At 54.0% G+C, this 12,665-nt stretch overlaps 2 protein-coding genes across 2 annotated transcripts in view; both read right to left on the bottom strand.

Moving 5' to 3' along the window:
* Positions 1–3,270: 3,270 nt before the first annotated feature.
* CEBPE (CCAAT enhancer binding protein epsilon) lies at positions 3,271–5,421 on the bottom strand. The gene is made up of 2 exons (XM_088797017.1): positions 4,387–5,421; positions 3,271–3,802 (listed from the first exon to the last, which is right to left on the bottom strand). Exons 1-2 carry the CDS (start codon positions 4,894–4,896, stop codon positions 3,467–3,469), a joined length of 846 nt encoding a protein of 281 aa, XP_088653143.1. The 5' UTR covers positions 4,897–5,421; the 3' UTR covers positions 3,271–3,466.
* Positions 5,422–10,019: 4,598 nt separating this feature from the next.
* The window catches only part of SLC7A8 (solute carrier family 7 member 8), a 49,190-nt gene continuing 46,544 nt past the window's right edge, over positions 10,020–12,665 (bottom strand). The window contains exon 11 of the mRNA XM_088797016.1: positions 10,020–12,161. Within this exon, the coding sequence (XP_088653142.1) occupies positions 11,995–12,161 (167 nt within the window). The 3' untranslated portion in view covers positions 10,020–11,994. The remainder of the gene's footprint in view (positions 12,162–12,665) is intronic.

Below are 12,665 nucleotides of genomic sequence, written 5' to 3'. Positions count from 1 at the left end.
CACGGACTGACCTTGGCAGGCTCACCTTGGGCAGCTTCCTCCCTTTTCATGGTATCTCCAAATAGCCTTTCTTCCTTCGATGCTTTCCTGGGGCCTATGATCCTATCTGTCAGCTCAGGACTCTCATCCTGGTGCCCAGGTTTGCTCATGAAGGAAAAACGGGCCCAAGCTGTGAATTTTAAAGCAATAGGAATGCATGTGTGTGCTGTTTGCACCTTGATTGGCTGATTTTCCCAAGTTATCAAGTCCCCAGGCCTCCAGCCTTTCCCCAGGCAGAGGTGGGGCTAACTGCCCTCCCTTCCTGGGGACTCCTTTCTGCCATCTGCTTTGCCTTTGGTGGGAGCAGAGATACGCCTGCCTGTTCATCCCACCCCAACTTCTTAGGGACTGTTCTCCCCAGCAGAAGGAATGAGCAGAGTTTCGCAACTTGCTTATCCCTTTGCTCCTTTCCATCCTGCCCGCCTACCCTGGGCTTTCCTTCTTTTTCTCGCTCCCCTCCCACCGCCACCCATATACCTTAGGGCCTTAGCATTTGCTGTCCCCTCTGCTCATGTTCCCTTCAATTTGGCACATCTACCTCCTTCTTGAAGTTTTTTAGGTTTCAGCTTAAAAGTCACCTCCTCAGAGAGGCCTTCCTTGACCACTCCAGCTAAAATAGCCTCCTTACTTGCTCGTTGATGTGTTTTCCCTAATGGGCATATTCAAATGGAGTAATTAGTGAGTTTAATGAAGGTGCTATATAGAGATGTGACAGAACCGGATTAAGGGAAGGCATCAAGGAGTGGTGGAGTGGGGCCGCGGGGAGCTGTGGAGAGTCCTGTCCTGTCCGGGAGGGGTGGGCACAAACACTAAACTTCACTCTCCTGTCCCACCTGGAAGACGGCAGTATGACCACGGAGGTGCAGAGGGAGGCATTCCGCACACTTGTTTGTTGCCTTTTTCTTCCTGCCCCTTCAGCTAAGAGCTGGGTTTCTCTTGGTTACTGCAGTGCTCTGGATACTTTGCAAGGGTCTGTTGAGGGAAAGATGCTCCACAAATACTTGTTGAATAAGTTACTTTGGCTCAAACCAGTTTAGGTCAGGTTCAAAGCCTCATTCCGAAAGTGTGGCTTCTGGCTGCCTGTCATCTCCCCGGGATATGATCTGCCACAGAGGATTGAGGTGTGCCTGTCACTCCATGTCCCACTGGGGCCAGGCGTGTCCTTCTCTGCCAGTTGGGCTGTGGCTCTTCTCCAGTGCTGGTGCCAACCACCTGTCCCGAGGAGCCAATGGGGCGGTGGGGGCTGGGAGGAGACACACTTCAGAGCTGTGGGAAAGAAGCGTGGGGTTGAAAATAAGTCAAGGGGCAGTGGTCTTGAGCTGAGAGGAGGAAATCCGGAGGTTGAGTCACTCAGCGTATTCTGTACAAAGCCCCCTTGTGCAACCTATCCCCCTGGGCTGAAAGGAAGGTGCAGGATTCTCCCAGCCATCCACAGAGACCGGCACCTCCCCCTTCTAAACTCAGGCGGCCCCTGGCAAGTGGGGGAATAAATCACCTAGGGAGGTTCAGATCTGTCTGCCCAAACCAGACGTGGGGCGGGGGATCCAGGGCACAAATATAGGAGAGATGGTGCCTGAGAGACACAGAGGTAAAGGCAGTAAAGCGACTGAGTCCTGTGTAAGGCAGGCATGGTGCACACAGATGCCTGGGGATATGGGAACATGCTCACACTGGGAATGTGGAGAGAGAGAACAGGGAGGCCCCAGCCCCAGGCTCTCTGTCTCTCAGAAAATTATTCCTTGTTGTTTAACTCAGGCTTTCTCAGCAGTGGCCCACAAGTCATTAGTGACCTAGGAGAGACTGTCACTAGCCTGTATTGTGCCTCTTGCCTTGTCTCTGTCTGGCTTTCCCGATAACGTAGGAATGGGATTCAGGTGACCCACTGTGTGCTGTACACCTCTGAGGGGAGGTGTGAGAGCCGAGGAGAAAGACAGGTGCCCTGTGCTGACAGCAAAGGGACTGAGTGAGCTTCAGGAGACCATCTCTTATCCCCTCTGGCCCTCAACTGCTTTATCTACAAAATGTGGCTCACACTATCTTGCATGTCTGAGGGTAAAGCCCACCGGATGATCTCTTGAGGTCTTTTCCAGCACCTCTTGAGATCTGTGATTTTATGGAGCTAGTTTTGTTCTGCTTCTAACCAATTTCATGACTCCGGTTAATCCCTTCCCCTCTCTGAGGCCTCACTTTCCTCACCTGCAAAATGAGAAGTTTAGATGAGATCTCTGAGATCCTTTCACATCTAGCAAAATGGAATAATAACAATTATTCATGCTGACCCTGTGTCAGGCTCTGTTGATCTGTAAACATAATAGCATTATGAGGTGGGGGCTAGCAATACTCCCATTTTGCAGATGAGGAAATTGAGGCACACAGAGACGTAACTGGCTTGAGGTCACACAGCTAATAAATAGCAGAGTGAGTTTCAAACTGCGGCTGTCAAGCATTGTACTATTTTGCTTCTTAGGCGAGAGTTCTGTGAAAAAGCAAACACTTTCAACATGGGGCACAGGTGGGTGTCATCCTCCTTGTCATCAATTTTCTCGTATGCAAACAGGACTCAAGGCCTTTCCCAACGGATTCATCCACAAGCACCCAGATCCTCATGCTTTATGGCACCTGAGTCCCAGGGGATAAGGGACAAAAATGGGAGTGGGTGGGAAGGAGCCACAGAGGCATGTCAGTCTGGTAGACTGAAGCTGGGGACCTGAAGAAAAGGGATTGAGGCTGGATCAAGAGCTAAGGGACCACAAATACGGCAGAGCCATGTGGAATTTTCCCTTGGTCACCTGGGACAGGAGCTCCCAGACTGATACCTCAAGGTGAGAGAGAGGCTGGCGTCAGCAGGCCTGGGCAGAAGGGCCTGGGTGGTGCTGGATCTCCCTCCAAGCCAGAGCTCTGTTAGGACAGTGATCAGAGGCTGCTCCAGGTCCTGTGGGGTGGGGTAGAGGTGCCCTCAGTGTCCAGAGAACAGAGTCAGTGGGGTCAGGGGAGAAGAGAAGAACAGAGTGACGGGCTCACAGCCTGGCCAGGGGATTTCTTGGGGGCAGATCTGTGGGTAGCAAGTCTGCTGAATATTTGGGAATACTCCCAAATATTTATTGGGCATGGAATCAAGAGGTAGGCAGACCTAGCTACATGCATGCCCTTGGAGTCCCCCATGGCACTCAAGGAAACACACACACACACACACACACACACACACACACACACACTGTACAGCCCCAGCACTGAGTCATAGTGCAATTTTATTCAGCCACAGAATCACAATGCTGAGGCCTGCCCTCCTCCCTTGCCACCCGCTGCCATTTGTCCATGGTCTATGTCTCAGGCTCTGCCTGTGAGAGGCTCTGGGACCCCAGCTGGGTGGGGATCCCCAGAGTCAGGCTAGGCCAGGGGGCTGGTGCCCACAGTCCGCCGGCTGGGCTCAGCTGCAGCTGCCCACGCCCTTGATGAGGTTGGCGGCCTCCGGGATCTGGCGAAAGAGGTTGCGAAGGGTGTCCAGCTCCTGGGTCAGCTGCTCCACGCGGCTGCGGAGGCGCTCGTTCTCCGCCATGTACTCCAGCACCTTCTGCTGCGTCTCCAGGATGCGCCTCTTGGCCTTGTCCCGACTCTTGCGCACAGCGATGTTGTTGCGCTCCCGCCTCAGCCGGTACTCCAGGCTGTCTTTGTTCACCGCCTTCTTGCCCTTGTGTGAGGAGCCAGCTGGGGAGGGCGCCTTGAGAAGGGGGCTGCAGGGTGGTGCGGCAGCGGCCAAAGGGGCCTGGAGGAGAAGGTACAGAAGCACAAGAGGTGAGGGCTGGCCAGGAAGCGGAGTGGAGACAGGGCAGGAATGCCTGAAGCCAGAGCTCCCTTGGGCATCAAAGGGACATGGGATCTACAGCCAGCTCCTGGCTCCCAGTCAAAGCAGCCATTGCTTTACCAGATGCATGGGGTCCCTGCTCTGACCAAAACTCTCTTTCGTGTTCCCACGCTCTCTGAGGACACTTCAGTCTCCTGTTCTATGATCAGCAGGCATTTCCCCTTCTAGAAGCCGGAGTTAGAGAAACAAGAGGAGGGGGCTGGTGGGCAGCAGAGAAGCTGATGGGGTGGGGGGGCTGAGGTCTGAGTAGGTCAGCTGTTCACAGGGAGTGCAGGACACAGTAGGGTTCAGGGTGGGAGCGAATTCACAGAGAAGCAAAGCAGGGTCATGTTTGGGTGGTGGGCACAGAGGGTTTCGGGGTGGGTCATTTTCACAGAGCAACACCAAACACAGACCCGTTAAGAATTAAAGCAGGAAACTCAGAGGTCCCCCATCCACACGGTTCTCCAGCCCCTGGAAGGCGAGGAGAATTGACCTGCTCTTACCTTGAGGACGCGCAGGGGCTGGCTGGGTGCTGCCAGGGTCGGGGGCAAGTGCATGGCTGTCTGCCCACAATGTGCCACTTGGTACTGCAGAGGATTGTAGCCACTTCGGCTGGCCCCTCGGCTACCCTCGGCCCCCCGAGGCTCCTCCTTCACAGCCACGGGCCTGGGGTCGTAGCTCCCTGGGCTGCTGTAGATGCCAGGCCCCAAGGCTTTCCTGTCGGGGCCGAAGGTATGTGGAGGGTAGGCGAAGGGCCGTGGGTCAGGCGGCAGGTAGTGGGGGAAGGCAGGGTTTCCAGGGCCCTTGAGGCCTCGGGTCTCTGGTGCCGGCTTCATAGAGAAGAGGTCGGAGAGGAGCTGCTCCTCCCCAGACTCGATGTAGGCCGAGAGGTCGATGGAGGCCTCATGCTCACACATGTCCCCCAGCTCCCCGGGCCCCGCGCGGCCCCCTGAGAACTCGAGTGGCTGCTGGCCAGCCCGGGGCTCACACTCGTAGTAGGTCCCGTGGGACATGGCCGGCCCGCCCCCTGGGCTCCCCGCCCCTGAGCCCTGCTCTTGGGGCACCCGTGGGATGCTTGGCCTGCCCTCTCTCTATCTCCCCCTGCCCTAGATCTGCCCTAGATCTGCCCTCTCGGTCTCCTCTGTCACCCACTCCTGTGTGGCCTCTCTCCTCCCTCCTCTGCCGTTTCCTTTTCCTTCCTCTGTAGTCAATGCCTCTTTTCTCTTCCGTTTTTTCCCCCCTCTCTCCCTGGGGTGACTCAGGGAGGGGCAGGGCGCACCCCGAGGGAAGGATGCAGGCCTTAGAGAAATGGGGCCCCGGACTATTCAGCGGTTGGGGCACTCTTTGGTCAGGGTCCAAGCCAGAGTTCTGAGCCTCCCAAGAGCTGATGCTTCTGGGAACGCCTCTCCAGTCCCTGTTGAGTCCAGGGGATTCCAGAGTTCTCGCGGAGGGCAACACCTCCCTCCGAATATCCTCCTCCCTCCGACTTCCAGAAAGTTCTTTGCAGAATGAGGTGGCAAGTCAGAATGAACCGAGAACACCCTCCTACAGTGCCGACCCCCAGCCTGGGCTGAGCTCCTCCCTTGACACGCCTCTCTCTCCGTACCCCCAAGGGCTCCACCCCCCCACTCACCCAGGGGCTGTCAGTTCCTTTTGTAGCCCCACCTCCCAGGTCATCCTCCTGGGTGCAGGCCAGGGGGAGTTTAAGGGGTCTAGGAAGTAGTGATAAGTTCTGGGACCAAGCCATACATGGGGCATGTGTTGTGGCGTACAGCATGCTTATTTGCTAGATTTTGCACAAGATCTGTGCAATAGCCCAAACCCTCATGTGTTGCCAGCACTGGCTGGCTCTAGCAGCCTGGCACTGTCCCTGAGTGCCTAGCTTGGCTGAAGCCCTTGGGCAGGACTTGGGCTCTGTGCCCCAGGCCCAGGCAGGCTGCTGCCCCAGGAACCGACAATTGCATTCCTCCGGTGGCTCCAGTGCCTTTCTCTTCCAGCTGTGCTGTGCTGCCAGAGCCTCAGGCTGGCGCACTGCCCTGCTCTGGTCCTGGGGCTCTGCCCAGTTTCCTGTGCCCTGGCCGCAGGGCTCAGGCACTCGCTATAGCTCAGTTTGCTGTCTTTCCTTCTTCATGGCCGTTCTCTGACCTTGATGTGTCTCTTGGGTCCACTTCCTCTTGTGAGGCTTGAGAAGCCTTGTCTTTTGTCATCACCTCTTCCTGGGTCTGTTTCAGGGTCTTCAGGAGAATCCCAGGGCTTGTTCTCTGCACTTTTAGTCTCATGCTGGGTTCCCTCTTCCTTCCCTTTTCTTTTTCTCTGGGAACTCCCCACTCCCTTCTGTCAGAGGCACTGGCTGTGACCCTGCTTTCACTTGTCGGATTTCATCTACTATAAAAGGAACTATATGTCCAGTGACAAGGAAAGGACACACAGAAATATATCACTGGCTCTTTTGTCACTAGCAACTGTTGTGGGTACCCTGTAGGGAGGTGGAAGGTTTATAAGGTAGGCACACCAACGGCCAGGCCACAGCGGGGCAAATGCAGAGGGGATATGTGTAGCATTGAACACTAAAAGAAAGTATGCAAATGTAGACAGGGCTGCCTACAAGTTAGGCAAGTTACCCCTCTAATTAGTATCCTCTTCCTCCCTCCCTCCTCACTCCCACACTACCCCAGGAGCTTTCTGTGCAGGGCTTGAGGTACTTTCTCTGAAAGCCCTGACTTGGCATGGGAAGATCTGTGTGCATCCCAGAGACAGCTCTCAGGAACCAGGTGGGGAGATTTCTTCCGCCTTCTCCTGATTTCTAAGGACCCTGGGGCAGACAGGTACCACAGCCAAGTTACTTCAGTTTGGCAGCAGTGCCTCTGTTGACCACCAGGTGACAATATTGGCCCAAAATTCAGGACTTGCGGGGCTGCTGTGGCCAGGAGTCAGGTGGACAACAGAGGGCAGCCTCCCACAGCCCTGGCACCCACAAGACAGGCTAAGAGTCTGTAGGGAAGGAGGAAGAGGAAATATGGCTGGGATGAGGGCTTGCAGTGCAGTTACAGAGAGAGTGGGCAGGCTGAGAAGACTGGGGCCAGGGCCTTGTCTCAGTGACAAATCCTATCCCTCCCCAACTTTGAAATATTGGTGATGATGGCGAAAGCCTGGCATTTTCTGGTGTTATGCTTTGAATCGTTGAAACATACACTTTTCCATGCTGACAGTTTCCCTGTGAGTTAAGTAGGAAGGTAAGCAAGACAGACGGTATTTTTATCTGTGCCTTATAAATGAGGAAAACAAGGCAGAGAGGCTGAAGCCCAAGGTCATACAAGGATACAGCACTGATCTTGGGGGAAAGGGCAACAGCTAGTTCTTGAAACCCCAAGGCAAGAAGGGATAAGAAAGGGAGAGCTGTGTGATTCAGAGAGCCTTCTTTGCTCTCAGTCAGCCACGCTGGGGGAGAGGGAGACTGCGTCAGTAATGAGTGAACCAGCGCTGGAGGAAGCAGGGAAGTGTGCAAACAGAGCTGGCAGGAAATGAGAAAATCAGGCAGCTCCGGCCATGGGGAGATAAGTGATCTCCGTCCCTCACCTCCCAGGCTGGTGGCTGACGTTGCTGGCACACTGACATCAGTGCTTCCCAGTAACCGAGGGGTTTGGCTGGGCAGGAGAAGCTCTGATGTCTGGGCAGGGGAGAAGGGGCTGCTGGGTAGGAAGGGTGTTGGGGAGGGCAGTCCCAGTCAAGCGCTGGGGGATTCTTCGGTTCTGCATAGTCGCTCAGGAGCAGAAAGAAAGCCTCCCTGGTCAGCCAGATCTTGCCCCTGCAGTTGCTACCTGTTTGCATTAATTGAAGCAATGCATGTGTATTATCTTACTTTGTCACTGGCCTCAGTTCAAAGGCCATCCTTTTCACCATGTCTTTCCAACAGGGAGGTGGCTGAGAATGACTGTGTAGTGTCAGAGAGAACTGCGCTCAAATTCTGCCTTTGTCATCATCTCGGTGACCTTGGGCAAGTTACTTAATCTTGTAAAACGGCAGTAGTTGTGCCTACTTCATCAGGTTGTTTAATTAAACTTTCATAAGATAATGTACATAAAGCAATGTTCAGTCTCTTTCTGCCTTTCCTCTGACCACCTGTTGTGGTTTACCTGTGTCTCCTAAGCTGATACACTGTCTGCAGCCTCATCTGATGCCTCAATTTGACAAGCGTTTTTGAACACTTAGGTACCAGGCCCTACGCAGGCACTAGGGATCTGGCAGCTTCAGCCCCTGGGTCCAGCTCGGGTCTAGCAGGAGTGCCCAGTGAGTGACGCGGTAAGGACGCATATCTGTGCCATGTTCATTCTTGCCTTCTTCCCCTGGAGATTATCTGCTCCTTGAGGGTAGGGTCAGATACATCTTTTGGACCTTTTTAGCTGTAGTGACCGTATGCTCGAATTAAAATTAGGGACAGGTGGTTTGACATGTATGAATATTCTTACGTGGAAAATGAAACAAAATATTTGAAGTCTGTGCTGAGTTGAAAAATTCAAGAGTAAGTTTGCTGTTCCACAGCATATAGCAAAATCCCTGGAAACAATGGTTATAAAAAGATTTGTTGTGTGACTGTATTAATTAATGAATACTTAAGCAGCTATGATTTCAGTGACCTCCAAAAGGCTCCCAAGTTCCCTGAGGTCTGAGCATCTGAGTTCCTAGCATTAAAGCGACTGACAGGATTAAGGCAGGGGAAAGGCCCAGGTTAAAAATAAATGCATGTTGCTCAGGCGGAGACCCACATTTGCACATTTGACCAGGTTGAAAAGATCAGCAAGTGTCACCTTACAGAGAGAGAGAGAGAGAGAGAGAGAGAGAGAGAGAGAGAGAGAGAGAGAGAGAGAACGGCCCCCAGGGACAAGTGTCTCTATGGAGAGGAGATTGGAGACTTGCTGGCCTTGCCGGAATGGGGTGACATAGAGGAGACCTCGTGCAGCCCAGGGAAAGGAAAAGTGTTTGTTGGGGAAGAGGTGATCCCAAAGGGTGGCCATGAGGCTTAGAGAAGGGTCTCTTGCATAAGACTGGCCTCTGCCTAGTTTTGCCCTCACGCTTTTGGGACAACCTTGGGCTGGGAGATTGAGGAACACTTTGAAATTAGGTTCAATGCTCTTCCCCCTGCTCTCTAAAAGTGCTAAACTGGTTGACATGCCCAAGGACACACAGCTGTGTGGTGGCTGACCTGGGATTCAGAGCCAAGTCTGTGCCCCTGTGAATGGTGAGCCTCCAACCTTAGTCTAGAACGTCAACCACAAAGTAGGAGTGTTGGGGTCGGGAGGACATGAGTGGAGGCATCTTGCCTGCTTGTGTCCTCACAGTGTCCCAGGTGGTGAAGGGTGATGTCTTAACATCCCTCCACCCCTGGGGCCCCTCCTGCCCATGTCTTCCAGCAGTGCTGACTCTGCAATGATGCTGTCCCAGGATAGGCAGCTAGGAGGGATGCCCACAAAGGAGGGACTCCAAGCAATGACAGGGTCTAATCCTGTCAACTTCCTCTAGCAATTAGCCCAAAGCATCGGGAGGCCCTAGTCCCTACCTTAACCACTTCTTCATTTGTGCTAGTGCAACAGTCCTTAGTCTTCCACCTAGAAATCTTCCTATTTTGCGGAAGTAGACCCCAGCGAAGTAGACCCCACGTCACCTCTCAGGCCCTCCCCTCAAGCTCTTGGGCCCAGCTGGGTGCTCTCCAAGTTCCCCCCTGTGTCTCTGCACAAACTCAGGCTGTCCCTTCCTTTGCCATTCGGCTCTGGCCGTCCTGGAGCCAGGAGACTTTGCTGACCACCAGGCCTTGGGGACCACCTCTGCCTTTGCCTCCACTCACCTGGTGCCCACCTCGGGTAGTGATGAGGTTCTTCCCAGCCTGCTAGTCTGCAAGCTCTCAGCACGGCACACGGCAGGCACGTAATAACACTGTGACTTCACGGAAGAAATGAGAGCAAGTTTTGGTTCAAAACAAGAGGTAGCTGTTTGAAAGTGCTGGCACTGGGTTGCTGGGACAGAGCGAGGGCTTTTAGGAATGCCATCCTGGAAGGAATCTGGCAATCAAAGATCTCCTAACAAGATAGGAAATACCTGGCGACTCTGTCTCAGAAGGTCATTGAATTAGCATACCACCGACTTCATTTCCAGTTTACATTTTATTACATCAAAAGAAAAGCCTCCCCCCCAAACCCTTCACAAAACAAACAAACCCTCTAAAACCTAAACCAACTCAAAGACAGAAGATTATTATTCAGGTATAACTGACTCCCTGCTCCCCCAATCTTACATTAAAAAAATCCAAAAGAAATAGAAATACCAGCTTCAAAAATATTTATCCAAAAAGTAAGGCATCCACTTTACGCACACAAAAAAACCCACAACAATAATTGAAGGGGGAAATGAGGTTGGAGGAATGAGAAGGGGGAAAAAGAGGATGGTCCCCTAACCCTCCAGGGGCCAGCCCTAGCCCACCTGAAGTCCACTCTGAAGGGGCCATAGCTCATACCAAACCTGGCAGCTCACCAGTGCAGGGTCAGGAGGGCTGGGCCAGAAGCTGGGAGACCTGAGCAGGCCAGGAGGGCTCCCAGAGTATTCCAGTTTAAGCAGATGGGCTGGGGAGTTGGGGGAATGGAGGAACTCCTGCTTTGGGATAAAAGGATCCTAGTCCGCATAACAGGTATGGTGGGGAAGGCTCAAGGCCCAGGGCAAACACTGCCTCCTTCCTTTGGAGCACAAGGCAGCCTCTGCCAGAGTCCATATACCATGGATAACAGGCTTTCCAAGGGGCTCCAAAGTGGGTGCCTTCTGCTACTCCCCTCTCACCTAACCCTGGAGGCTGTCCAAAGACAGGACAGTGGTGGAACCGGAAAAGAGGGTGGGGTTATCTGAGTTGGGGGAGGAGCGAGAAATTGGCCTTCAGAATATACTTTCTCCCCAGTCTCGGAGGTTATGGGATGGGTACTTCCAGGGAGATGGGAAAGCACCCTTCCTCCTGGAAAAGCTTTTCATACCAAGTCTGCCCTGAAGGTTAGAAATAAGGGAGTATTTTTAGGTCCAGTTCTTGGATGGAAGGTGACTTAAGGCTGATTTGGCTCGGGTTTCAGGCCTGAAGAGCTTGGGGAGCCTTCACACCCAGTCCTAGGTCCTGGAGCCAAAGTCCAGAGAGGAGGAAAAGGGCCTGATGGTCGCACAGGCAGTGCTGGCTGCGTGGGGGTATGTTGGGAGCATAGCTGCAGAGTGACAGGGTGCTTGCTCCTTCCCATGGGGGTGGGGAGCGAGGAGGAGCTGAGCTGCTTTGTCATTAGGAGACATCTTTCTGGTTTCAGGAAGCTTTGGCACCCAGTTGGGGGCAGGATGCAGGGGCAGGGGCAGGGCTGGGTTTCTGCAATCTGAGCCTTTCCCAATCTGTTCCACAGGCTGGCTGGGCGTCAGGGGAGGGGCAGTTATTTTGCTTTGTTGGTCCTTAGCTCAGTCGGGGGTTGTCCTGACAGGAATCTAACTCTGGACGGGGAGCCCATGCTGGGGAGGGTGGAGGCACAGTGCAGAGGGGTTGGGAAGAGGGAAGTACTGCCTCTGATTTCTTGGGTCCCTAATGAAGGGAGGGGACACTGGTCTCTCCAGGCAACCTTTAATAGTGACAGATTTGCTTGAGTCTGTCCCTCCCCAATGGCTCACTCTTGCTTGTTGCTGCCTCTTCTCAAGGAGCTGAGGCCTCCCTTGGTCTCAGGAATGGGGAAGGAAGGCAGTACTGAGCTCAGGCTCCTGAGGAGGCAACAAGGGTGTGGGCCCAGGAGGGAGGGCCCTGTGGGGACTACTGCAGCTCCACTCTCCTCTAACAGCTCGGAGCACGGGCAGCCCTGGCTTTGGGCTTCGGACACAGGTCCTGGGGGTGAAGTTCTCGTTCTTTGGCTACAAATATTAGTGTTTTTGTTTATAGTTTCTCACTACCCACTCCCAGTTCCTGCCCCTGCTTGACAGAAGCAGAGGGTGTGTGTGTGTGTGTGTGTGTGTGTGTGTGTGTGTGTGTGTGTGTGTTGGGGGGACCCAGGAAGGGAAAGAGAGCAAAAAGGAGGTGAAGAAGGGAGGACGCAGCTGAGTGGGGATGGTGGTCCTCAGGGCTGGGACTGTTCCACTGAGTCCTTGGCCTTGGAGGCAATGGGTTGGTTGATGGGCTGCCGCTGCTCTTCCATGTCCTCATTTATCATCTCTGTCCCCGAGCTCCCATCCATTTCGGGGTACACAACCACACACATCTTCTGGCTCACCAGGGTTAGCCACTCTGTGGAAGAAGGTCACACGGGAACCAGGTCAGTGCCCAGTGTCCTACCAGCCTGGTGGGTCACGCCCTTCCCCACTCTCCTGCCCTGGGTTCAGCCTCAGCAGAGCCACCAGTACCTTCAGGAGACACCTCCTCCAGGAGATGCCTCTTCACCTGTCTCCTGTATCTGTGGGCAGCACGTTTGCCGGCTGCCCCTTGCTCATCAAGGCTCCAGTTTTCCACTGTGCCTACGCCCAATGACCACCAATTCCAGGGTCTCCACTGGTCTCTACCCAGCCCAGGGCAGCTCCTGCAGGATAGCTGTCAAGTTGCCTATACCTACAGGTCTAAAGTCTATGTGGAAACATTAGCTGCTCTCTCCTTAGAGGACCCTGGGAAGGTACCCGCCCTTTCCTCACCCCCAAATCCTTCCCAAGAGCTCTGGGGCCCAGCCTAAGCCTCTTGATTCTGGTGGGGCGCCCCTGCCAGCCCATGACCACTCTATCCCAGATCAGGAGGCCCTCT

This window comes from Rhinolophus sinicus, chromosome 3, assembly GCF_057876585.1.
Source record: "Rhinolophus sinicus isolate RSI-liver-muscle chromosome 3, RSI-T2T, whole genome shotgun sequence".
NCBI lineage: Eukaryota > Metazoa > Chordata > Mammalia > Chiroptera > Rhinolophidae > Rhinolophus > Rhinolophus sinicus.
This window is presented reverse-complemented; position numbering and strand designations above follow the sequence as displayed.